We start from the raw sequence: 27,381 nt of genomic DNA on the forward strand, positions 1-27,381 counted from the left end.
CCTACAGCGCGGACGTAACGGAAGTTTAGATGGTTGCTCTGGGTGAACGAAGGGAACATTGACAGCATCGTATCTAACAAGAAATCATTCTCTCCCCCGAAAGTATCCCAGTCTCCCCTTTCCCTCACACATGGCGTCCAATTCTAGCATAGACATTGAGGGTGCGACCCAGCATCTCCGGGACATCCTCAAGCTCGACCGTCCCGGGAACGGCACCGGTAAGTTGCACCGGGAATGAAAAGCGGCTGCGGTAGTTTAGGCCGCAGAAGCTAATGGAATGCTAGCCAGCTAGCTAAATTGGTACTTAGCTAACGTGAGTTGGTTTAGCCCGCTGCTGTACTGGAGCAAAGTTATCTCAGTAGCAGTTTCACTATCAATAAAATAAATGTACCCCATCGCATGGAAGCACAATTTGGATGTCCATGAATTTACACATGTACTATTTTCTTGCTAATTACCGCGGAGCAACGAATATGTTCCAAGTTCGATGTAACGTTAGAGCGCTAACTGCGTCGGAAAGGTCCCTAGTATTTTATCATGTGTTAGCTAACGTTATGTTACGAGCTACAGTTAGCTTATGTCTCAGTCTATTCTCTGGTCTAGGAAAGCTGGCTTTTTTGTTGTCAATTGACCATTAGTAGTAGGAAAAATGATTCATAGATTCAAAATGGTCTCTATAGCATCTAGTCATGTGTGGCTTTAGATACACTTAGGTGCAACGTTTAGCCATCAAACATTAGCTTGAGCCTCCATAACTGCGTAGAAGATCGGTTTTCTCTGCTATTATGGATACACTTATTCCAGGTTTGTCTGTGGTACCTTCAGCCAAGTAATACTCGGTCAGCTTTCTAGCTGACTCGCATCTGTCAAAATGATCAAGGAAGACTTTAGGGTTTAGGGAAGTTGGAAGAAAGAAAACACAGGTGTCCTACAGCGTAGAATCACTCCTGTTCCAGTGTCTCTTGCTTGTATGCCACAGTTATTTACCTTTGTACTGCAGTATTTTGTTGTGTTTCAGCATACACCGGTACAGCATTTTCACATACACATATTTATATTGTAATACACGGTGGAGGAGCAGAGACATGTGATGCATAAAAGAAAATACAGATGGAAGTAAGGAAATGATTATTTTCTTGTTGCGTGACTGAAGGTGTTGACAACTTTATTCAACTTATATGTGAGATTTAATCATTATACCTTACCAGAACCAAAATCAAGCTCCTTGGACAAGGTTGATGTTCTGCGTGAATAATAAAATATATGACGAGAGGTGGTTCTGTAATAGATGAGCATCTTCTGATGGAAAATAATGTGACCTTCCTCAACCACAGGCCTTAAGAAATATTTGCTCTAGTATTGTGATAAATGATTAATAAGATTATTAAATCTGTTGGTTTATTTAATGTCAAATTAGATGGAGATAGTTGCAAACTACTCAAACGGGTCTTCCTTAATGCATGTAGATCTTTTTCACTTGAGAGAGAGAGAGAGAAAGAATATATATTAAACCCTTGCATTCACTGTCTTTTTTCAGATGCATCAAGTGATGGCCAGAGATTGCCGTCTTTTAATGGAGAGCTGAACGGGTTATTAGGAGCAGCAGGCCTTCTGGGAAGCACTGATCGGTCAACCATGTCAGAATCTAGCAGACCGCTCTCCACAGACATCAGCGCACAGGAAACTCAGATAATGTGAGTGGGTGTGTGGGATCACTTGCACAGTTTTGCATTTAGATTGACTTTGTCACATAGTCATCAAACATAATGAATATAAGCACACAGATGCTTTTCTTCTTTTTTAATTTAATTAATTTAATCATTAATAAATACAGAAGCATATTTGTAAGCACTGTAAGAAAAAAAAAATCCCTATTGAACTTAATTGTATTTGCTGCACTTTCAGCTGCCTTTCCGGTGATGATGGCTCCACCTGCATGCCCATCACCTCCAACAGTGTGGAGATTGTGGCGAGTCAAGATTCCAGCATCAACAGCAAGGCTCGTGGCAGCAACCAGGTCAGAAGCCAGATCATTAGCAATGAAATATCACTGACCATTAAGGGTTCAAATCAGAAAGACAGAAATGTGGAAACCTACAACACCAACAATGTAAGACGGTCAAGCTGGTTGTGATGACTCAACAGAGTTAAGAGCTGGCTTATGTACAAGTGACACGCTACTGTGTTTTTTAAAAATTCTGATCCATGAATCTCTAAAAAGGAGAAGTCTTGATTTTTAAAAGAATATGTATTTATACTGAAGTAAACGTTTTTGATTCTTGAATGGCTTTGGTCTTCAAGAGCCAAAGCCTGGTTAAAAAAGTCATTGTGAACTTTGTTCAGAGAGCATTAATTAATTTTGAATGGTGAATTTGTTGTTCATTCAGGTGAAGATTCAACCTGTTGCCAAGTACGACTGGGAGCACAAGTACTATTATGGCAGACTGATAGCTGTGTCTAACTCGTTCCTGGCCTATGCCATCAGAGGTGAGAGTCCTGCAGTGCCTTATATTTCAGACATCAAATGACAAAGTATGAAAACCCAGTGCTGTGAAAGATTAGTATCAGTAAGCTCCAACGTCATGCTGTCTATATTAGAGAAATTAAGTAGTGGTCCACCAGTATAGGTTCTTAATGGCTGATGCTGATGTGCAGAGAGCACGGTGGCCAATGGCCAAGATATAATGCTGATGTCAGTTTGTTTGTTGCATCTTATAAAATACAACAATTTAATAATAATAACAAATGAGACAGTTTCTGAAGTTACATGAACACAGACCCTGTTCTTGGTGACAACTGCGCAGAGAACTAAAGACTCAAAAGTCTTATTACACTTCACCAGAGTTAATGCTGACAGTTCTTACTGCCACTTTCCACAAGTGCAGCAAGTCTTTTGCATCAATTCAGTTGTCTATCTCACAGCTCATCTTTCATTGCCCCATCCACTTCAGGTATGTTATGTATGCTAGCAGCCAAGAGCCTACACAAGTTAGCTAAATTATACAAACATGGGCTAAAGATCCCCTCCAGACATGTTTGAAGATGTGTACAAAACACTGTGCTTTGACTCATGATGTGTTTCTCATATGTTTTTCCTAAAAAAAAAGTTGAATAGTCTTAAGTTAAAATCCTTAAAATTACATCTGCCCCTTCTTCCTCATTAAAAAAATCCTGAATCTTTGATTATGCAGACATGTGCTATATCAGAAGTTTAACTACTTCATAGGAGATGTCACCTACTTTACTGAAAAGTCCATTCTCAGTGTTTGTGCATCAGAGGCTTCAAGTTTAGGGTCAAAGTACATTGCATACAATGCTTTCATTTTGAAAATCAAGACTTTTGAAACTGAAGAAGCTGAAAAACAGTAACCTTGTATGTACATTGAATTTTTCAAATGTTTGCATTGCAGCTGCAATAACAGAATTCATTGTATAAACATCTCATTTTGTCTTTCATCTGTGTTAATGTCTTGCAATGTGGATACAGTGGAAGGAAATTATGTTTTGCTTCTGCTGCTCTCACCATTAGTAGATGCAAATACAATAGAAATATGTCTCTCTAGTGTCCCTGTTACTCTGGATTATACCCACCTCTCCGTCTACAGATTTCATAGGAGCTATTTCCTTTATAGAAACTTTTTCTAAAGAAACCTGGTGTGTTTGTGTGTGAGTGTGAGGGCCACAGGTCTAGTTGAAGTATTATCTCACAGCCCTGCTTAAACAGATATTTTGATAAAGCAGGAGTTTGTAGTTACCCAAATAAATTAGAGTGTTGTGGTACCCCATGTTTCTTGTTTTATTTTCTTTAAAATGATCACCTCTTCCCACAGGAGCCAATAACCACGCGATGATTCGTGTCTTGAGTGTGAGTTTTGGTGAGCGCTCCCTACTAAAGGGCTTCACTGGAGCTGTCACAGATCTGGCTTTTGCCCACCTTGACTCCTCCCTGCTGGGTTGTGTAGATGAAGCGGGCAACCTGATGGTCTGGCAGCTCACCTGCACTGGAAGCAAGATACTGTATCCTGACAAAAGGGAGAAACTGATAAGAAGTGTATAGGAGGATGTACAGGTCTATGTGGTGATATCTCGACTTGCTTTGACTGTAATCACGGACACAAATTAGTCAAGAAATGGTCTTTTCTCCTATTTTCCTTAACCCATCCTCCCTACAGTGATCAGGTGGTGGTTCATATCCGTCGGCCAGAAGACACCCCACTGAACTCCCACCGTCGCCTCATTTGGTGCCCGTTTATTCAGGATGACAATGAGGAGAACCAGGATGACACTAGCCAGACCTTAGCCCTTCTGCATGAAGACAGGGTACCAGTGTTTTACACAGAAATGTTTGTCTTAGACATTACCTTTGTAACTTAATAATTGTTCTTCAACTTGCAATCAAACTTGAACATGGCTAAAATGAAAATACTTGTATAACCAGTCTTTACTAATACAGTGGTTATGAAGTATTGTGTATTAATAATGGAAAAGGAGTGGTCATACACACATGCAGTGATTTTAACTTTACAAAGATGAAAGGACCTTGGTATTGGAATCAATGCTCCTTGTGTTCAAGTATCAGAATCATATCAGGAGAAAGAATAGTGGGAACTCTGCATCCATAATTTTATCTTCCTCTTCATCTAGGCGGAGGTGTGGGACCTGGAAGTTCTGAGAGCCAACAATAGCAGTTGGCCCATCGATGCCACAGATCTAAAAGAAGGCCTCATCACAGTCAAGGGACATACCCAGGTAGGGGTCAGGATAAAACAGCAATGCAGTTGTGCTTAACCAGTCAAGAATTCAATGCAGTACACTTAAATGATGATTTTCTGCTACTGAAACAGGAGGAACCATGTACATTAATATAGACGCTAGATGTTTTCATCAGAAAAAATAAAAGCACATTTATGGAAAGTACAAAGTCTTGTGTTTTATGATTTTGGGTTTGTTACAAAGATTCCTTGCAGTACTGATTGTGTATGTTGTTTCATGTGCACTCTTCCAGCGAGTGAGTGAAGGGGCCCTGTCTCCAGATGGTACCGTGTTAGCCACAGCCAGCCATGATGGATATATCAAGTTCTGGCAGATATACATAGAAGGGGGACAGGACAAGCCAAGGTAAGCGAGGTGTTCTTTAAATAGACTTGATGTACCCTCTCATTTTGCCTTGACACTTTATCAGGTAATTTAAATAAAAATGATTTTGACCAAAAAATAGCTGAATGTTCTGAATGAAATAAAAGATGAGGTACATGATGTAGTCTGTCTTTTACGGATCTTTTGTTTGTGGTTGTGGTTTTCCTCCTGTCTTTTCTTCACCTTTTCACTTTTCTCGAATCTGTTGTTCAGATGTCTTCATGAATTGCGGCCTCATGGTGGACGTCCCCTCTCCTGCCTTCTTTTCTGTGACAATCACAAGAGGCAGGACCCAGAGTTAGTATACACTGGTCCACACACTGAAAATTGTGACATGCAAATATTCATCTGAGGCTCTTGCTTTTTGAGTTTTCTCCTTTGTCACCTCTGTTCTGTTTTGCTCTTTGAAGGGTTCCTTTCTGGCGGTTCCTGATAACTGGAGCGGATCAGAACCAGGAGTTGAAAATGTGGTGCACTGTTTCCTGGACCTGTTTACAGACCATCAGGTTGTTGCTTTATTCTATCATTATAAGTTCCAATTCTTTTTATGCGCTGTGTCCTGTGTAGTGAGGCATGACCCTACTGCTATCAGATAGGTGCTTCGGACAAGCCTAAATACAAATTCAATTTTTTCATTTTTCAGGTTTTCTCCGGATCTGTTCAACTCATCAGTTTTGCCAAGTCTGAAGGCCAGTCTGGACCTCTCTGCTGAATATCTCATCCTCACTGATGTACAGAGGAAGGTCAGCAGAATGTTGCCAGCTGTGTTTTAAATAATATTGCTCAAATGCTTATTTAATTCAGAACAGAGAATTTAATTTAATGCATTAACATAACATGAACACATTTAAACACTAATTACATTAACTCCTGGGCAATGCCATATCTGAGAGTTTTTAGTTAATCTTGTTAAAAATGCCACTGTTTCTAGAACTACTCTTGAATGCTGGGACTGGGATCTGGACCAGACCATTTTCCTTGCTACCCACGTTACCACTTCATCCCGCATCTAGCTTTGTACTTTGCTGATGTCATTATTTGCCAGGTTCTGTATGTGATGGAGCTGCGGCAGGACCTGGAGAAAGGCAAGGCCACATTCACCGCAGTTTCAGAGTTCCTGCTCACCCACCCTGTGCTCAGCTTTGGTGTCCGGGATGTCTCCCACAGCCGATTGCGACACACAGAGGTTCTACCTGCAGAGGAGGAGAGCGAGAGCCTGACAACAGGTGTGCACCTCCATTCCTGCACACACGCGCACACTGAGAAAAATCTTTTCACCTGTTGTCTTTTGATCATTCCGTTTTCTTGTTAACCATACATTTTCTTTCTATTAACATAAGGCACGTTCTTAATCATGTAGATATTCCAAGCACCGCAACACACACACACACACACACACACACACACACACACACACACACACACTTATCTTTAAAACAAGGCATTTTATTTTTTTCAGCTTTCACATCTGAATTACATGGTGCTTTAAATGTGTAGCAGTATTGATTCTACAACACAGCATTACTTTTGTGTGTGTATGTGTGTATGTTTTCTTCTAGAGGGCACTCAAGGACCCACAGAGTCCAAGTCTGGGATTCAAATTAAACTCTACTGTGTTCACACCAAGTAAGTTTTCCTCCCACATGCCGATATCAGTGTTAAGATCATGTTGGCTTGAGTAAAACACATTAAAGCTTTAGGGCTAGGCAGTCAGGATTAATATATACCAAATTTGCTCTGCTATCCATGTGAGAAACAGAGTGTGGGCATAAGTATTAATAATCAGAGTTGGTTTACATTTGTATGTGTGTGTCTGTGTGTGTTTTCAGGAGTCTGCAGGATGTCCAGATCTGGTTTCAGCCCAACTTGGGTTCCAGCTCAGCAGTCTTCCTGCCCCACTCTGATTCTCAGGATGGTTTTGGTAAGCGACAGTCTCAAGAATTTAAAATTAAGGTGTGGCAGACCAATTCTAGTCCATGGAGATGAATTTTACATTTTAAAATTTTACAAAAGGTGTCAGTGCAAAAATGCTGAAAATCCACATAGTGTTTTTGATTTCTTTGATGTCAAATAATGGTGCACACATTTTGTGTGTCCAGCAGGGTTTTCAGACCATCTTACTGACCAGAGCTCTGACAAGGAGTCAGGAAGTGGCTCACAGACCGACCTTAGGAAGATCCCATCGCTTCCTGCTCCCACTGACTTCCTGTCAAACTCGGGTACCAGCAGCGGGACGATGCCGAAGCTGATGACTCCTGACGCCTTCATGACACCAAGCACTTCAGTAGGAACACTCATGGACTTTGTAAACCCCTGCTCTCTAAGGGCTGCCTGGTTGATGTCTGAGTTTGACATCAGAATGCAGTTGAAAAAATAGTCAAAAACGCTTGAGCTTCAGCAAATAGAATGCCGTGCTTCCAACATTTTTTATTTGTCACCCTGCAACATCTCACCCAATGAATAGCACCTCCTCCCACCTATCGGCATTCAGCAGACACAAACCAATGACCCTGTCAATAGACAGTCTGTACAAACTGAAGACCCGCTCTATCTTTAGCTGAGGTTACATGAAGGCAAAACACAGACAGCCTAAGATAAAGTAAGGTTTTCACTTTCATCCATGTGTGAAGTGAGAGGCAACGAACAACTCACACTCTGTCTCCCTGTCTTCAAAGATTTGTCATCATTAATGATTTCCTTCATTAATGTGACCCATCCCAGAAATCTATGGCAGCATCCCAGAATGGCACAGAAAATAATGTGGGATACAAATGTAGCAAAAGTGTTTTGTTTTGAACATTGCATAGTGGTTTTACAAATCCATTACATTTGCTACAGGTAGGTCACCTTTTTGTCTCCCTCCAGGTACCGGCATCTCCTGGAAGCAGCGCCAGCAGTCTCACCATCGTGACAGCTATCAGTAGCAACTCTGATTCAACTAACAGGTGAGCACGTCTATGCAATATAGAAGCGATAAGGTCATAATACAGTGCGTAGTAGTGACCACCATCTGTAGTACAGTAAAATCTCCAACTGAAATTTTATAATGTGGTAACGTGAAACACTCTGATCGTCTATGTCATTATATGCAGTTGGAGTTTTGAAATTTGATTGTATAGATTGTTGCAGAAGAAGTTTCAAACAGTGCAAAGTTTTAACCCTAAATTCCCTCAGGTGCTCACTGCTGCCTTTCTACACAATACGTGGAATTCCACCGGGCACGTTTTAGTAGCGTCCCAGAAGCAGCTCACTGCAAAGAATACGCACTGAGTTGATTTTGACATGACTTGTCAATCTACACAGAGCAGATCGAGCCAGGCAGGAAGTCAGACACAGGAACAGTGTAAAGAATCTGATAAATTTTTAAAATAAAACACTCTGTGCAGCCTCCCGATCATACATCAGCAATAAGCACAATTAAAACGAAGAAAAATTAGAAGCCATTTCACTACAAAACGTATTTACCCATGGTAGAAGCACAGATATCAAAGAAAAATGACCAAGCCAGTAAAATCAGGCAGGCAGGCTCCCAGTGGGGTTTGAGGCCGCTAGTTTCGCAGCCAGAACACAACACAGCCATTACTGGTGGAAACCCCTGATAACTGTTAATAATTGTGTATTTTCTTCAGTGCTGGCTCGCTCAGATTATTCCAATTACTTAGACAGAAAATTTTCAGAGTGAGGTGTATTTCCTCTTGGGCTTTTTTCTTTAATGTTAGCAATGGTACACTTGACTTTATCAGCCATTGCTACATATCAGCTCATGTCCACTGTTAATTTTACATCCAGACTCTGTATATTGCAAATAGATTCACATGATCTTGCTCCTCTGGTCACACATGAACGTGTATCCCTGAGTACAGTATGTACTAGTATGTCTTTGTCACCTTGCACAGAGCTATGGACGATATCAGTCAGAGTCCTAACAGAGCAGAGAACAACAACAGCAGCAGCAGTCTGGCACTCTCCACTTCCACCAGCAGCCCAAGAGCTGCTTCTGCTGTGCTGCTGCCTGGACTGGAGAACCTCCAGGTAGGGCTGTCCTACTTTTACAAGCCTCTTAATACCCTGAATGCCGTGATCTTTTTTTCATTATACTCCTCATCTCCATCTCCAGGCTTTAGCATCCCCTAGTGGTCCTCTTGCACTGGACAGCCCTCAGGTTCTGGATTCTCCCCTCCTACCACCTCTGGCCTCTCCGACCAGGGCCCGCTCTCCTGACGTCATCTCCTCAGCCTCCACAGCCATGTCCCAGGACATGCCAGAGATTGCATCACAGACCCTGCAGCTTCAGCGTGGACTAGTGTCTAGCTTGGAGCCCTTACCTCTGTCTGCTCTCCAAACAGACAGCATGGCCTCTGCTGCATCTGCCCTGCACCTACTCACCTCACCACGAACAGCCAATAACAGGTAAGTTGATAACTAGCATTGATGACATAACAAAAATGAATGCTGACTTCATGTTCACAACAAATACACAACTCTGAAGCTGTAATCAAGGTATACAAATCCATTTTCAAAGATAAAAATAATAAATGGGCCTTTAAATGAGCAAAAATGCTGTATTTTCTGTCTCAGCTTGTTGCCCCTCGAACTTGGAGGTGCAGACGGGCCAGTGGGTGGGGCAGTTGAGTCAGAGCCCAGACTCAGCCACACCCCATCTCTTCTTGAGAACGCCTTATCACAGGAGAACCCTGGAGTTGGAGGAGGATCCTCAGATGGTAGTGTTAGCCACACACCGTGGCCAGCCGCACCCGACATCACTAGAGAAACCAGGAACAGTCTCAGGGACAATGGTCTTGGCGACTGGTAAGAATACCCATGTACAAATACATTACAAAACATAGACATCTACTTGAAAGATTTTTCAGATTTTGAAAATCTCACCACTACTTTGGAAAAATATGGCTTGTATAAAACTAAAACCTGTAACTGGATTGGCATCTCAGGCATTTAAAGACATTTTGTTGGATTGTAACAATTTGTTTTACAAATAATAAAAAATGATTACTGGTGAACCAGTTTTGCTCTGTTAAAAAAGCCTTGACATATAAAACTACATCAAGTAGCTCGATGTAGACACACATTAGCATAAACAAGCAGATGCATAATGCATCAAGCAAAGAGATGACATGGCAAAGACCTGGTCAGTTCATCTCTCATATCTGTATTTAAATTCAAAAGCTACGTGAAATGCATTTTGCAAAAAGAGGTTTGTGTCACATATCTGCTGTGTTGTAGTTCAAGAGAGGAGTCGAAGGACAGACACCTGAGCTCTCCTTACCATCGGCGCTCCTATCACCTCACACAGAACGACAGTCAGGATGCTGGAGCAGAGCAGAGGTAATACAAATAAACACACTCCCCTTTTTATTCTCTAAGACGTAAAGGCTGCACAATATAGAGTTTCAGTATCGACACAGCAATGTCAAATCATAGGGTGTGCGATGTCAAGTACGGCAAATTAACTGAATCATGTCATGCTGCAAGTTTTTGCAGGAGGAAGACTCATCTGCAATGATGAGTGTTGTATGATGTATCTGTAATTTCAACAAAAGAGATGAAAACATTATACAGGCAAGCAGAAAAGAGTATGAAGCAGCTACCCTTTGTGATGTCGTCAACACAGCTACTCACTCGCTGTGCAGCAGGGTAGCAGTGCAGACACTGAATGACAGTGTGTGAATATGGCTTAAGGGATAGCTCCCACAGTGGGAACAGTATTGTCAAATCTTTGCCAGTGGACACATTTATTTCGTCACACAGTCTAAACCGTCATACCAACCAGCCCTAATAGGAGATATCACAAAACACAAATTCAGTGCTTTATTTGAGTCACATTAACATGGAGATTTTACTGACCTTTTCCAAGATGATCACAAAGCATGTAGCACACAGTCTGCAGCATAGACTACAGCAGCTGTATAACTCTTTGTGTTTCTGTGTTTGACCCAGTGATCCTGATGATGAGGTGGCCAGCCTGGCATCATCCTCAGGGAATTGTGGCACTCGCTCTTCTCATAGACTACCGGTTAAGGATTGGAAGACCTCACCGCGAGGTTCGCCAAAACTAAAGAGGAAGACCAGGAAAGATGATGGGTATGTTGATGTTTGATGGTGAAGGAATGCGAGAACAAATTGGGGATGGAATAAAAACAATTTTTCAGTGCTTAAGTTTGTTGTGTGTAGCTAAAGAAGCGTAAATAATTACAGGCACAACCTAATTTAGAAACAATTACATTAAGAGAAATCTTTGTTATATTGTTTTTACAACATTAGAATGTACATAGGTTGTTGACTGATAGAGTGAAGTGATTAGTCACACTAAAATTACTGTTAGACCGCGGTTCAGTGCAGTTTTATTTGCACTGCTCCTCACACCAACTAAGAAAATAAATAATATACTTGATTGCTTGGATTGAGTATTATTGTTAATGGTGTTTGCTAATTATTTCTCCTTTCTCCTCAGTGAATTGTCTCAGTCCAGACAAATGGACTCTGGTCAGGTAAGATGATCACAAAACAATCCATGCATATTGGTTAGCTTCTGTTATATTCATCAATTGCAACAATGCTATGGTGACTGGAAGAAGTTAATTGATTTTTGGCCACAAGGGGGCAGGAAAATATCAATCAAGCTTGCAGATACTTCTAAATTCCTATTTCTAATCTGTAAGCAAATGTTTTACTTACTAACTCTAACATAATGATTAAGTGTTATTCATATCTTTCAGCAGCATTTTCCTTTGCTCCACTTTTTCTCCCTTTTCAATCATTTTCTCCTTTCCATGTAGATGAATGTGGAAGTCCAGGAAGAGTTGTTGATGCTCCTGCGTAGCCAGCAGAGGGAGTTAACTGAACTGCGTGGACAGATAGAAGCCATGCAGACCTCCGTTTTGACACAGGTAGAGCATGTCCTGACCAACCACCAGGAACAAGAACGTATCCTTCAGTCTGGGCTTATTCAATTAACTTTTTTTGGTAGCTTGCTCATTTTGCATTTCCACCTCCTGTGAAACTTTCTGTGAAAAAGCCCACTTTGTACACTGGGCTTAGTGGCCAACTGTGATGGCACTATTAAGAAATACATTAGAATTCATTCATACATAGCTTTAAGCAATAGCAGCCTGGATATTTCTTTGGGCCTTTAGTTAACTGGACCGCTGGAAATTACCCTTCATCATTTCTACTTAAAGGAAGTTCAGTAGGTCACCTCAGGCCACGAAACAATTGTTTATACAGATTGATACTAAACATGCCTTTTCTGACAAACCCCTACAAAATTGTTGCAGAAGTTCACATGCAGGCCCTAATGATGTGCCCTCTGCATCATATTCTTTGAGCCTTGACATTTCATGACCTCAGAACGCAGACTAGAGAGAGTTCTGGCAGAGAGTCAGAATCAGCAGCAGCAGCTTCAAGAGGAGCTCAGCCAGCAGCTCAGCCACACCCTCAGCTCAGTGCTAACCAACAGAATGGACAAAGTGCTACGAGAGGAAATGAAGAAAACAGTCCCACAAAGTGAGAGCGCACACACACTCACAAAACACATGCCATTGAGAAGATCGGCAACAGAGCAGAGCTTTACTGTGCTTGCACCAAGTGGACTGCGTAACAACACTCATCCACACTTGCTACAAAATTATGATGTTATTGCACCATTTGATTTGCCAGTTGCAGACAAGGAAGCTTTTAAGTATGAATCTAAACAGTCTGTTCAGTCTGCATATAGTGCACACTGCTGTTTCCCATCTGCTGTCATTGACTTCTCTTCTTTAGTCTTTCCTCCACCCACTTGAAATGTATGCTTGGTTCACAAGACTAAAGCGTACAGATCTTATCTGTTTTATGAACAGGATATCTTTTTAATTACCATTTTAATATGAGTGCGCAGACATGTATACCTTACTGTGTGAGCTATGGTAATCATTTTTAGGATCCTATGTACGTTGTGAGGCCTGTGGCACTAAAAAGTGATTGGGTGCCCCACCGTGACTGAATGAATGTAACATAAAACACAAACTTTTAGAAGGACATTACCAAGGAAACTGTATTTAATTTGAATTGGTTTTGTCATAGCCAATTTGCTGTTCACTTCATAAAGTCAGCTGATAACAATCTGCCAGATAAGATCATTATATTCCTGTTCTAAATCACCTGTAAGCACTGCCTGATTACCAGGCCCTTGATAGTTTAAGTGAATCTGGTCTACTGACTGTATTTTGTTTGCTTTCTTTTATCTTCACTGCAAAATTTGTTTTGGTTAATGGAAAAAATTGACCAAGTGCACACTAGCTGTACGTCAATAAATTACAGTGTTATCTTAAATTACAGCGTTATCCTAATGCATGAGCTCATCCTAGGCATAAGATGAATTAGATATAATAAAGGCAGCTGAGGTGTGTTGGACTGCGACACTAAAATGAAATCTTTGGAGTGATGTTTTCTTGGCTCGCCTCTCCTGCCCTGTAATTTGAGGATGAGATGTTCCTGTCTTTTTTCCTCCAGCCTTGATCTCATGCCTAATTATAGGGGAGTTCTTGCTAATCTGTCGTGCTAATTCTTTCCCCTCTTTAGCAATCTCAAAGAGTCTGGAGCCAGTGACAGGTCACCTGAGCAATACAATTGCTGCTAAGCTGACCGCTGTGGAGGTTACCCTGAAGGACAATGTCAGTAAGGTGGTCAAATCAAAGGTAACCACCTTGCCCCGTATCATGTCCTGTCATAAATCCTACCATTACCTACTGTCTCCTGCCCTTCTCACTGTACCTGCTTCTTGTTTACAGAACACAACAGACGCAATTGGTCGAGCAGCAGCTGAAGCGATGCAAGGGCCCATCCAGGCAGCCTATAAAGATGCCTTCCAAAGCATCGTGCTGCCCGTTTTTGAAAGGAACTGCCAGTCCATGTTTCAACAGATCAATGACAGCTTCAAACAAGGCACACAGGAATGTAAGGCAACCATCAAACATCAAAATATGTGGTTTTGTCTGCAGGCAAATATCAAAATATAGTGGAGATATCAAGACTTAAAGTTCTCAAGCACTGTGCCAGAATTACGGTGTGGGACTTTTTTTAGATTTGAAAATACATAATTATGTGTTCATGGAAAATATTCTAGCGTATGTTTTTCAACTGGCATATAGCAAGAATATGGCTGTGTATTTGTGCATACAGCCATAAGAACCACTATATTTCACTGCATGTGACTGCAGTACTTTGGAAAGCACTGCAATTAATAGGTTATTTGTTTTGTTTTCCTATCAGTCTTTTGGGCTAATCGCAATCGTTTGACAGCAATAGGCCTTTTATGCTGCATACTCTGTTTTGAGACTAAGACACGTGTTGAAAATTTGGACAGATAGGCATATTGGATATTCTATATGTGTTTGAAAGTTGTGCTTGGACAGTTACTGGTCTATGGTTTCCAACTGAGGAAAGGGCGAGTAGAATGCACTTCTGCGTCATTTTGACCTTTCAAAGTTAATATGAAGATTCACATTTTGAAACGGTTAGATTGGGTGTTCTTTAGAGCCTGACCGATACCAGATACAGATATGTATAAACCTGGATTATCTGTGGTGTCCGTGAATATAACTCTGATGCATGCTTCACTGTCAGGAGCAGAAATGCTCCTGACTTAAAGGCCTGAACATATGACCGAGATGATCTAGTGCAAGACAAGGTCAGATTAGTAATTACGATTTGCATGCTCTGGAAATGGCCTTAACATCAATTCACAAAATCACAATATATACTGTGTAATGGTATGTGCCCACTGTGAGGTGACCCTCAATGTCTCTGCTATATATTCAGGGCAGGCTACGTAGGAAATCAAGGATAAGGAAGGACAACTTGCTACTAAAAACGGACTTCTGTCATGTGGATGTGGTTTGCATTTAGAACATTTCGACACAGTATAGTAAATCTTTGAAAATTAAACCATTTCTTAATTTGATTTACAGAATAGTTACTTTACTTTATATACTATTACTGTGATATACAGCAGTCCTACTTCAGGCTGTTCTGGTGGCTCACAATGGCTGGTGTCATGACTGAAACACTTTGTATTGGTACTGTCTTCATGGAGGTTGTTTCCCGTATCTAGCTCTGAAATCAGGGTCTGTTCATCTGGAAGTCTAATTAAATAACCATCTCTTTCAAAAAGCTCAGGGACAACTTTTGTAATGATGCCTTTTCAGACTGAGCCAGGCCCCTTGTGTTGATACGCACTTTATTTATTCTGAGGTTGTGCTCATGCCCCCCTCTCAAAGCTGGCAGCGAGATATTTTTTAAAATCTACCAAGGCTGTCATAATGTGTACGGGACACACACACACACACACACACACACACATGCATGCACACACACGCACAAAATAACAGTCTGAGCATGTGAGCTCTTGTGAGCTTGTTCCAATTTAATCCATGATCAAATTCAGGGTTTCGTTTTTTATGTGTAATTATTGGCTGTAACTTTGTGAATGCTGCATCAACATCTGCATTGCCATCTAGTTACTGTGCAAGCCTTCAGCGGTGTCGCTTATACCCAGATTTTGTCTTTGGTGTGGGCACATGGTGTTAAGTCTGTCTGATACATGGAAGTGTGATACATTGATGTATTATGCATTGCTTCCCCTAATGAGTCAGATTCATGGGTGGCAGTTGAATGTAAAGCTATATATTGAAGAAAACACTGTTGGATTGATTTACAACAGGTTAACCTTAATAGAAAGGCACGTGTTGATGAACAAAGAGCTTTAATAAACAGAGCACTACAGACTACTGTCTCGAAAACCTTCTGTTTTGTAGTGCATGAGTGTTTTATTACAATAAATTGAAGGTCAGACAGGATAAACTATTGAAAAGCAGCCCTGCTGTGTCATCAGCTTACCACGTTGTTATGGCTAATGTTTTAGCAACCAACTTCTGATTTACATTTTACATAAGAGCTTCTCATTGGAGTTGTTTCTGGCATCCTGACAAATGTAACTCCAATAACACTCACCATTTCACTTTGCTCACTTTTGACTCTCTCTCTCTTTATAGACATCCAGCAGCTTGAGACCCATATGAAGAACAGGAAGCAGAGAGAGCAGGAGGCACGGGACCCTATGATTGGCCAGCTTCAGCAGATGATCGACAGCTTCCAAAGCTCCACCGACCAGCTGACCAATAACATCACAGCTAATGTCCGGGCAGACGTCCAGCACCAGATCCAGATGATGGTGGGAAAGTATGTATCCTGGATATCCTCATCAATCACACTGTTGGCTGCTTGTGGTTGGAAAACTGTTACTGTAACCTTGTTCTGTGTTCACACTTACATAGAATTGAATCTCCTCTCAATCATTTACACTAATTTCTGTCCTCTCTCCTTATTTGTCTACATTTACATATTTCTCTAAATATGATCATACTTTAACTAGGCACAGCATGCCTTCTCTCATCAATGCTAGTTGTTTGGTTTTTTAACACTGAAAAAACAAACCTCTGGTATTGGCCACTCAGTACTATGAGCTGCAACCATCAGATTTTAAAAGAACGCAGCTGTTAACTGATATTACTCACAGTAATTGATCTGACAGCACTGACTGACATGTGAAGTAGATAGTTTGAATATCGTGCATGCATGCTATCAGATGGCTATGCCCGCAGCCCTGGCTTTATTCACTGCCTATTGAGCAGGTATGTAATGGATTGGAGAGTAGAAACAAGCAAAGCTTAATCCTGGGGCTAATGTAAGAACATAGATTCGATCCAGTCTCCTGTTCCCTCTGCAATTAATTTCATGGCCTCTAGAGTTTATAGATTTGTTGGGGGGTGGAGCACAGAGAAAGTAGAGTTGAAAGTAAAACTTTAAAATCTGGAAAAGGAAATGACAACGCTGGACTGTGCAGAGACAGATTTTTTTTTTTTTTACTCTGCATTTCAAAATAATAGCTTGTATATTAAGTACATCTGATCAAAACTTTGGCCAGCATAGAGACAATATTGCATTCAGTATTTTTGCCCTGATACTATTTATCCCATGTATATCCCATTTACATTATTAGTCAGACCCTTTACGACACTTACTAGTGAGCTCTGGTGCGTCCTACTTCTAGTGTGAACCTTACAGAAGGACAACCATCAGTGCAGCACTCCCCCAATCAGGCCTTTATGCTACAGTGGCCAGAGAGAAACCATTGTTATTATTTCTTTTTTTTTTTTCATTGCTTTAACCAAGGACTAAGTGAAGGGTCGGAATAATTGTGTAAATGGGATATTTCAGTCTTGTATCTTTAAATATGAAAAAATGTGAAATTTTCTGAAACCTTTCTGTATGCACTGTATATAAGGTCTTTCTTTCTTGACTTAGCCAGCCTGCTACAGTGCAGCATAGCATGATGATGATGAAAATACATGTAATATGGAGGATAAACCCTCTTTCTGTCCTGCCTTCTTATGTCCTTATCCTCCTCAGTTTGCAGGAATCTATTCTTAGCCATGTGCAGCGAATTGTCAAAGTGGAGGTGAGCCTTGCAATGAAGGAGCAGCAGGCAGTGGTCACCTCCAGCATCATGCAGGCAATGAGGTCAGCGGCTGGGACACCCGTCCCCACAGCACACCTAGACTACCAGACACAGCAGGCCAACATCCTGCAGCTCCTCCAGCAGGGCCAGCTCAACCAGGCTTTTCAGCAGGTAACACACACACACACACATAACCAGGTGTAACTGTAGCTGAAATGTATTTTTCAGCTGTTAGTGAATGTAAACTCCCTCACACAACATGTAATGCTGCACTGATACACATATGCATGCACATTCACACACAAAAGAGCCACCAGGACTACAAGGCTCAGAAAGCACACAAACTGTGACTACCTCACAAAGTCCCACATGCAGACACCACACCACTAGTGCATTTGCTATGCTGCGGACACTCGTAATGCATTTTCCTCTCAGTGGCTTTGCACCTGAACCTTCTTTAATTGCCCACTAGCAACTCTTTTTCCATCCCCTCGTCCTCAGTCTCTCTAGCTGTTTGTCATCATCCATGTTTATGTGCATCGAGCTTGGTTCTTAACCCATCGACTTTTGGATTGACACTTTACACTTAAAAAAAAAATACATCAGAATATCTAATATCTAAACTCATCCTTTTTTTTAGGATCTCTGACTTACTTCATACCAGGTTTTGTGGCATGGAAGCACCTTGTTGGTTTTGTAGTCTGAATAAATGTATTGTATTGTGTTGCCATCAAGAATTATGATAGCAAAACTCCTTTACAGATATTTCTCTGGCTAGTTTTAGAAGTAACACAGCTGCTACGGACAAAGAAGCTTGTGGTCAAACCCTTCCTTGCTTTAAAGCTGCATTATTCCTTTCTTTAGAGACCCACCGCAGCTGTGAAGGAATGCTTTGCTTTTGGATTTATTGCAGGGAAAGAGATATTTGAATTTCTGGTTCATAAAAATAGTTTAAACTGAATTTAAAACCATCTCTCTTACTTTCCCCCAGGCTCTGTCAGCGACAGATCTGAACCTGGTCTTGTATGTGTGTGAGACCATCGACTCTCAGCAGGTCTTCGGTCAGCACCCCTGCCCTCTCAGCCAGCCTGTGCTGCTGTCGCTCATCCAGCAGCTCTCCTCCAACCTTACAACCCGCTCTGAGCTCAAAATCAGGTGAGGAAAACAAGGTTATTTCAAGTGTCATTTTTGGTGCAGGATGTGATTTTCTTTTTCACTAACCTGCATCCATCATAACAGCATAGCAGTATTCCCTGCTTGATCATTATGCCGATCACCTTAGAGGTCAGAGCAAACATTCAATGTGTAAAATGTCTGTGTGTATTCACTGTGGAGTATTTGTAGATGAACACGCTAAAAGTCAAAATACAATAGACACAGCGCAGGCTTCACAGTGTGCGTGTTTTTTTTCTCTTCGAGATATGAACTGTCATGACAATGACAAGGTTTTGAGATATTAGAGAATAATAAATGAATGCTGGTAGGCAGAAGGCTTCCCTGCGCTTGTAGAGCGGAATCAGCCACATGTTCTCGTGTTTGTAAACCCAGTTATAATTGAATGATGGCGAAGGAAGCCCAGGTTGTTATTGCGCTTTACCTTGTCCCCTTTATTGACACATAAGCTCCACCCTCAAATATTTTCTTAACAAGTGCATCACTATGTATATTTTTACTGTGTGTGTACTCTCAGTATTCAGGTTTACTCATCTCTCTAGTTTACTACTACTACTCTGAATTACTGATGATCAATCAATCAATATCTTGTAACAGTATTTTTTGCACATGAAAAAAGTTAACTGCATGATGTTTGACTATTGACACGAGATACATGCACTGTTTCCAATGGAAAATTATACAATATCGATCATTCTTTCCTGTGTACTTTTCACATTACTTGTCGGATATCATCTCACACCGCTGCAGTTTTGATGTAAGACCTGTCTTCTGATGCATGAGGCATAACTTCCATAGCTGGAAAATGTCACTAGGTTTAATAAAAAACCTGTGAACTGTACTAGCTTGCTTCCTCCCAAAATGCTTTAATTTTAAGTTAATTTACTCACAAAACAATAGTGAACATGTTTTGAATTGCATAACACACCCTCTCTCCCCCCAAGCTGGATTCTGTGCTACTGTCGATCAGTTATAAGAGCGTGTCTTTGCCTAAACTTTTGCTTCCGTTCTCATCTCCATTGTATGCCCATTATTCCTCGTCTCCTGAGTGCTAAGCGGTGCTAAACTGCTGACCCCATCACCTCGCTCTGTCTGTAGCCCTGCTACATGGCTGTCCAGTTAGTGCAGATGATCCTGTGAATAGCTTTGTAATTTTTAGATGCTCTCTATAGTTTTGTTCTTTCTATGTCCTTCCTGTGTCCTGCATCTTTTAGTCTGTCATTCACTATTGCACCCCTTTCTATTTTTTCTGTTCTTTTAACAGCAACGTGTCATGTTGTGCTTTTATTCTCAGGATGTGTGAATGTGCCTCCTCAGAGAGCGCCCACCTCACTCACTTTATGTCCTATTCTCTCACGAATCCTTGCATCCCTTCTCGTTCATTTCTCTTTCTCTGTCAGAGTCCCTTTACAGCGCTGCTCTGTGTCTGGATCACCTGTCTGGTGCTGCGTCTACATTGCAGCTGCCTACTATTGCTAATACGACCCTCTGGTGCCGCTGTGTGCCATCTGGAGAGACAAATGAGGGCAGTAGGGTGTGGTTCAGCCTAAGACATTATCATGACAGAGCACAGCTATGGCTGGATGGGTTGTGGTGCAGCGGAGTTCAGAAGATAGAATAGAAGATAGAATAAATCACAAAACTTCTTGACTATTGTCGACTTTAATGTCTATTTTCATTTGAGCCATGCAGCAAAACTCTGTGCTCTCATGAGTGAACAGAAGTCTGTTAATACTGAAAGAATCACAGCAGTTCTACATTATATTTTGAAGCTTTGCACAAAATAAAGGACCCTTCATTTTCTCTCCTGGTTGAATCTTAGTATCTTAGAATCCATGAAATCTCCCAAAGAAATACAGAGGCAATGGCAGGGTTGTTGGGACCTGAAAAGGTCATTAGCTGTTTTTGAAGAACACATTTTTGTCCAAGTGGATGCGAGGAAAATGTGAATGGAGGGACTGTGAACAGCAACTCATTGTGTATCTCCTGCAGAACATTAACTTGCTCGTCGGCATCTGTGGTGTTAGGAGCAGTGCCACTAAATGTCCTTGCGTGTTGGCAGTCTTATGGGGACCGGTGATTAGTGTGTTGTAGGGAACTCTGGCTGGGGGCCAGCTGGCGATGTGGGAACAGCTCTAATGTTAGACTGAGATCAGGTAGTGCTCTGAACCTGGAGATGAATTGTCATTTAAACTATAAAGACACTGAGGGTGGGAGAGCAGCACAGAAATAGAGCACTGCTGGACAGTCTGACCACCAGATGTCTGATTAAAACAATTAATTGAGGGGCTAAATGTAGTCTGAGTAAGGACAGGACACAGGTGACGGTGGCACGACTCAATTTCTGCTGTGATATTTGGGTGAAAAACCGAGGTACACATTCACACAATGAGCTGGCAGTAAGTCTGGTAATCAAGGTCAGTGCCTGACATTCAAACTGCAAAAGATAGTTAATACATTGATAGAGCCGGCCTTTCTCTCTGTGTTTTGACCCATGGAGCAGCTGCAGGGCATAAAGTCTATCCAAGTTCTCCTTGTACTGCCTGTATGGCTGAATGAATCAAGTTTCAGATTTCAGATGTGAAACTTCTTTCATGTTGTTTTCTCCACATAGACTCCACATTAAGCTAACGCTTTCCTTGGAGACTGCATCCATAGCGCATTATGGTGGCATTCATGCTGAATTCTGATGCTTTCATAGTGCTGTATGACTACACTCCTATACTCCGACTACATTCTTTATGGTGCACTATATCAATAGTCACAAAACAGTACAGCTGTAACTCACAGTGAATTATATCTTTATGGATGCTTGTGACTAGTTATAAGCAAGGGGTTGACTAATGGGGCTTCAACTACATAATGACTACTTATACACACCTCTGCCATCAACTGTAGTAAGGACTCATAGACTGTATTTCAAGATGATTGTTTGTCATTTCTTTGGTGTTATGGTAGCGACAGCTGGAGAGAGACAGGTAAGGCAGGGGGAGACAGAGAAGATGATGTGCAGCAAAGGGCCCGGGCTGGAATTGAACCCGGGCTGCTGCAGTAGGGACTCAGGCTTAACGTGCGCTCTGCCAGGTGAGCCACTGGGGTGCCCAAGAATTCAATTTTTTGTCAGCCTGTTTTTCTTCAGCCTGCCTCTCCCTCACAGCTAAAGTCTGTAGTTCTTAGCTTAACAGTCTCTTCCCTGCTTATACAGTAGATGATGCGTGCTTGGTTGCAAATGTCGTCTTTTGTCACCATCATCTGACGTCTCTGTCCCTCCGTGTCCCCGTCCAGCTACTTGGAGGACGCAGTGATGAATCTGGACCACGGCGACCCGCTGACAAGAGACCACATGGCCGCCGTGCTGGCCCAGGTCAGACCGAAGCTCTTCACCTTCCTGCAGCAAGACCCCCACAGCCCGCTCAGCAAGAGGGCACGACGCCTGATGATGATGCTGCAGGGTCTCGTCAACCACTAGTCCTTCATTTAAGGTGAAAGGTGAAAGCTCCTAAAGACTGAGTTTGAAACCTCTCACTAGGTTCAAGAAGAGGGTTTCCTCCAAGCCCATCTGTCCCTCCACACAACCCTAAATCCAGCTCTTTCTTTCCCTGTTCGATTTGTTCTCGTTCCCCTCCCTGTTCTACCTGCACCAGTGAAGTGTCAAGTTAGGAAATAGAATCTGTTTTTGTTCCTTTTTTCCCCCTGGACAGACCTTCAGTGCAAGACAATAATGGTCTGGACGACTCAGAAGCTCACCGGAGATTCTTCCAGACCTTTGTTACTGCTGCTTTCCCCCCCTGCCCAAAAGGCATTCTGGTGGTCTCTCCTCCTTTTATCCCCACCAAGAAGCATAAGACTGTCTTAGAAAGGACAGCCAGAGAGCCTGAGATTTCTGGTCATCCTCGTCTCCCAGACACACTGTACCTGACACCGCTTTGATGTCATTTCATCCTAATGGGCATAAGACTCAAAGAATGTTCAGCTGTGTGGTCCACAAGACCAAACAATGCTGTTTCTTTTGTTCTACTTGTGTTCCTCTGACCTGTCAGTCAGACATGCGGGGGCTTCTTCCAAGCAACAGAAGTAACAAAAGTAGGCTAAAAGAAGACATGTTTCGCCTCAAAATGTCACCTTATCTATCGTATCTTGGCCTTAAGAGCAAACAGCAGGCTTGGACACATTTTTTTTTTTAAATACAAACCAGCATCCTCACTAGAGCCAACTTGGAATTCAGTTGCTGCAGGATTACATTGTCCTCAGTTCAGTTCTTTTAAACAACCAAGCTAATCCCAGCAACCAAAAGTATGTAACATCCAAAGCCATTTTATGTTGGTTGCATATTTCCTTTCAGTGATTTCTTAATAGGTTAAAGACGACAACCTTGCCAGGCCAAGTCTTTCTCAGTGCTTTGAAGAGGATCAACACATTGAGTTGTTTTACCGAAAAGTTAATAGAATTTATTCCTGTGTTTGAAGTGTTCAGGATGAAAAGCATATCTCATTATACTTTTTCCACCTGGCCTTGTTTCCGCAATTCATTCTAATGAGGCTTTTGGAAGGATACAAGATTAAAGGATGAGAAATAACATTTTTCAAATGTGACAAATATTTGCAAAGATCCTCCAGGCTGAAAAGAATTCGCCTGTAAAATCTGAAATGTTTGGAGACCAGCATTGAGTTTGGCAGCCGTCCATGTGTACAGCTCTGTCCTGTAAATTGATAGACTTCTCCCCATGTTTTCTTCTGTATGTCAGACCCTTTTTTATATAAACATTTAGTATTTGTAAGACTTGTATACTTGCTTTAAGAGTTGTCAAACTAGTTAAAATACATAATAAATCACTTCTTAAACATACTGGTTACTGATGTTATTTTATCAGGATGTTCCAAATATTGTTTGTAAACTTAATGTGCAGTTACTTCTCATAGACTGTGGGAGGCAGCACTTAGTTGGACTGCAGAAATTCACCCTGCTCGTTTAGGTTTTCAGTTCAGAAATCATTCCTGCGCTTGTAGTATCTGTTTAACCAAACATTGAAAAGCCTGCCTCCAGGTTGTAAATGCACCCTTTGTTCATCTTTAAAGTGTGATGAAAGTGTATGATAATTTGTGTACAGCTCATTTACACACATATTTGACTTGCGGGGGTGGCCAGCCCGTTTTGCTGATTGTAAAATAAAAGTTCTGTTAATTTGACCTCTGTGTTTAGAATCTCTTAAGTTGGATTTGTCTAGCAAGTGCCTTATTGCATTCTACATGTTTTACTTTAACATTTGATCCCGTATAAGCCTTTAGAGAACTAATGTTCAAGCGTTATCCCATAGCAGTTCCATTTAACCTTTGCAAGCATTTATGTCATTGAGAGGTCATTTTGGCTGGAACTGGAGTTGATCTCACACAGCAGAGGAGATTCTGTGTGTTTCGTTTGCAAACATTTGGCTACCAAGCCAGTTGATTGGATACATATTTGAATGCTCATGCAGCAGAAAGAGATGCACTGTTTTGACCACCTTTACCTTTCGGTTACACACCCTGGTTTATTGTCCTCTGAGTAGAAGTACAGGTTGACTCCTGCTTTACCGCGAGTGGGAGCTGTGTGTGAGAAACATGACTGTGTACGTTATTTTTAATTTTTTTTGGCTTTCCATTGTGTTCATTTCCCTCTGCTTGGATGGTTAAGTTGTATCTTTTACAGTTTCTTTTACCCTAAACATTTTGGAATAAAAAGACTTGCTCAATTTATTGTCTTTATTTGTCTGTTGTGTACTTCCTGAAAAAAGTCCTGATCTAAAGTTCCAGTGAGCTGCTTCCCACGGCAGCGTTGGCGGCCGACAGTCTGTTCCCCCAGACATGAAGTTAGCAGCGGTCCTGAAGATGGGGATTCACAGCTTTGTTCATGGACATTTCAGTAGCTCACAGCAGGGGAAAGTAACTAAATACATTTACTCAAGTATTGTTCTTGCGCACATTTTGAGGTACTTAAATGTTTCTATTTTCCACTACTTTACAATACTACTACTGACAGTTCAGAAGCAAACAGTGTACTGTACTTCATGCATACTTTGTACAGCAGCTTTTCAAAAAAAAACAAAAAACATAAATATGCATATATGTTAAGTCTACAAACTACTTTACATTGTTAGATATCAAAGTAATGACTCCTACCATTTTTGACTAATGACCCTTTAACCTGCAGTTCTACCAAAGAGACATTTCCCTTGTCAGACTGCTCAGAGAGTTTGTTCAACTAATTAATGCTCAAACGAGGAAATGCTGCAAGTCAGAAAAAATGAAAATAAAATAGTGTGGAAGAACTATTTTTTCCTGCTGTCCTCTCTAGTGAATTAGCTCAGGCCCCTCAGAGTTATCTTGAGACCCTTTGGAGGGCGCCTGACCCCTCAGCTGGGAGCTACAGGACTGTGCTGCCTAACAGTGAACAAAGTAGTTTGGTCACCGGCTACAACCATCCAATAATGTCTTACATCAACCACCAGGCCATTTCTTCTCAATATCTCAATAAGACTTGATGTATATTTTGCTGATACTGCATCCACCCGTCCATCCACACCAAGCTTTTCTTTCGCGGACTCTCCTCCTCCTCCTTTCTCCTCCTCCTCCTCCTCCTCAGCACGCACGCGCCCTCCCCTTCAGAGGAGCGTGCGGGCGCACTGTGGATGCTCTCACGCTGGAGTACAGAGCTGCACCGAGGACAGCAGGGAAACACTTTGACCGGCGCGGGCGAGCGGGACAGTGCGGCCTGCCTTTTCTTTGGAGAGGACAGCTTGGGGATTCCGGCGCGGACCTGAAATTTGCGAGGGAAGGAGGACGACTTGTCGGGTCAGCATGGCATCTCTGATGAACTCCGCGTGCCTCCTCTTCTTGCCTGTTGCTCTGCTGCTGAGTAAGTACCGAGAGCATAGTGATTTTATTAGAACTCGTATTTCTGGACAATGCACAACTTCCACTGCAGTATAGTGTTTTTTTTTTTTTTTTTTTTTTTTGGAGTAGTTTTGGCTGCGAGTCATTGTGCGTAACCGGATGATGCAGATCTGGGCAATCAGTGCTTTAAAATTTTTAGATAGTATTTAGATAGTCGGCTGTTGAAGGCAACGACCCCCAGTCTTCCAGACTTGCGTCTCTGCGCGCTCTAACTTGGAGGGTCCCGCAGCTTCCCACATTAATCTCCAGCATCCGCGGAACATGTGCTGCCGCTGCAGCAGCGACCCGATCAGGAAGAGGTGATGAAACAAAAAAACACAACAGCCTGAAGGTGATGGATGCAGCAGGCGGAGCGCTCCTGTGGGAGTATACCTGCTCCCAAAGTTGGTTACCGGATCATTACGCACACTGCCGTAGTGATTCTCACTGAGCGTGACCTGGCTGCATCTTTCCAGCTCTGACAAACACGATAAAGTGCTGCTGATGAACAGCTGGAGTGGAATGGAAGACCTTAGCTCAGTCAGGCAACGTCTACATGACAGTGGGAGTGGTAGATTCAGTCAAGTTAGATAGGCGGGTGATGGGTACTCTCTGTCAAGCTGATAGTAATGTTCCTCTTGTAGTTCCCACCTGCCACCTTGGAAGTTAACTGTATGTCATTCAATGTATAACTTTATTAAAGTGAACTATGCTAAATTAAAGGGACACTTTAAATTAGAATGAAACAGCAAAATCAGTGCACCAGAGGTATCATATCCAGAGGTAGAGGCATATATCCTGACCTTTACACCCTGGAATGGGTTTAGCAAACAAACAAAATAAAATCCTACATTTCCCATAATGTGACTTAACTTAAAATATCCTTTTCTGGTAAATGTCAACATGCTTGTAACAAAGATTAAAAATTCTATAGTTTCTAAATTCAGGCCGAGATAACCCAGGTTACATCACCATCACACCACACTGCTTTGGAAAGCTCCCATCAGAGCCACAGAAAATAATGAGTTATCACAGGCTTCTTGACGAGTAAGCTGAACGTCATGTGTAAAACTGGTGTGGAGCGGCTAAATGAACAAGAATACTGCATTACACTGGCTTTTCTGAAGCCACATCCATTCCGCCTCAAACTACAGCATGTTTAAAATCATCATCATCTTTATCATCACTGATCATCAGCCCATGCCGATGTCAGAGCGGTGAAGATGAGGGGGTGGACGGGGGTCCCGTGGGAGTGCGACACCACGGGGGGAAAGAAAAAACAGTCCCACCGATGGAGATAAATGATGAATGAATCGCATCTGTCCCCCTCCTCTGCTCAGCAGAGTCTCCGGAGACTCCGTTCAGCCTGCGTCTGAGCCTGACCGGGCAACACTGCTGCTGCTGCTGCTGTTGAGGATGATGATGCCTGTCATCTCCTTCATGCACTCACTCTGTCCCTCATGTTACTGACACAGCGAAAGAATAGGCTTGTTATGTATTAATATTGATATTTTTACACGAAACTCTTACTTTGTTCCTATCAAACTGTGTGTGTGTGTGTGTGTGTGAAAGGGAGAGAGATGGGATGTCGCTGTGTGGGTTGGTGTGTCCATGAGTAGTGCTTCCTGTCACCTTTGACAAAGTCCTCAG

The 27,381-nt window shown here is 41.9% G+C and overlaps 1 protein-coding gene across 1 annotated transcript; it reads left to right on the top strand.

Annotated features, from left to right (window-relative positions):
- The first annotated feature begins 51 nt into the window (after positions 1-51).
- edc4 (enhancer of mRNA decapping 4) lies at positions 52-24,553 on the top strand. The gene is made up of 30 exons (XM_041939511.1): positions 52-218; positions 1,538-1,694; positions 1,906-2,017; positions 2,388-2,487; positions 3,831-4,017; positions 4,173-4,320; positions 4,645-4,749; positions 5,006-5,118; positions 5,350-5,433; positions 5,547-5,642; positions 5,780-5,879; positions 6,182-6,362; positions 6,696-6,762; positions 6,966-7,057; positions 7,236-7,420; positions 8,002-8,081; positions 9,033-9,168; positions 9,254-9,546; positions 9,715-9,945; positions 10,378-10,479; positions 11,092-11,235; positions 11,606-11,642; positions 11,931-12,078; positions 12,502-12,657; positions 13,714-13,829; positions 13,923-14,088; positions 16,185-16,371; positions 17,602-17,821; positions 18,642-18,805; positions 22,109-24,553. Exons 1-30 carry the CDS (start codon positions 131-133, stop codon positions 22,290-22,292), a joined length of 4,179 nt encoding a protein of 1,392 aa, XP_041795445.1. The 5' UTR covers positions 52-130; the 3' UTR covers positions 22,293-24,553.
- Positions 24,554-27,381: the final 2,828 nt, after the last annotated feature.

Source organism: Chelmon rostratus, chromosome 6, assembly GCF_017976325.1.
Source record: "Chelmon rostratus isolate fCheRos1 chromosome 6, fCheRos1.pri, whole genome shotgun sequence".
NCBI lineage: Eukaryota > Metazoa > Chordata > Actinopteri > Chaetodontiformes > Chaetodontidae > Chelmon > Chelmon rostratus.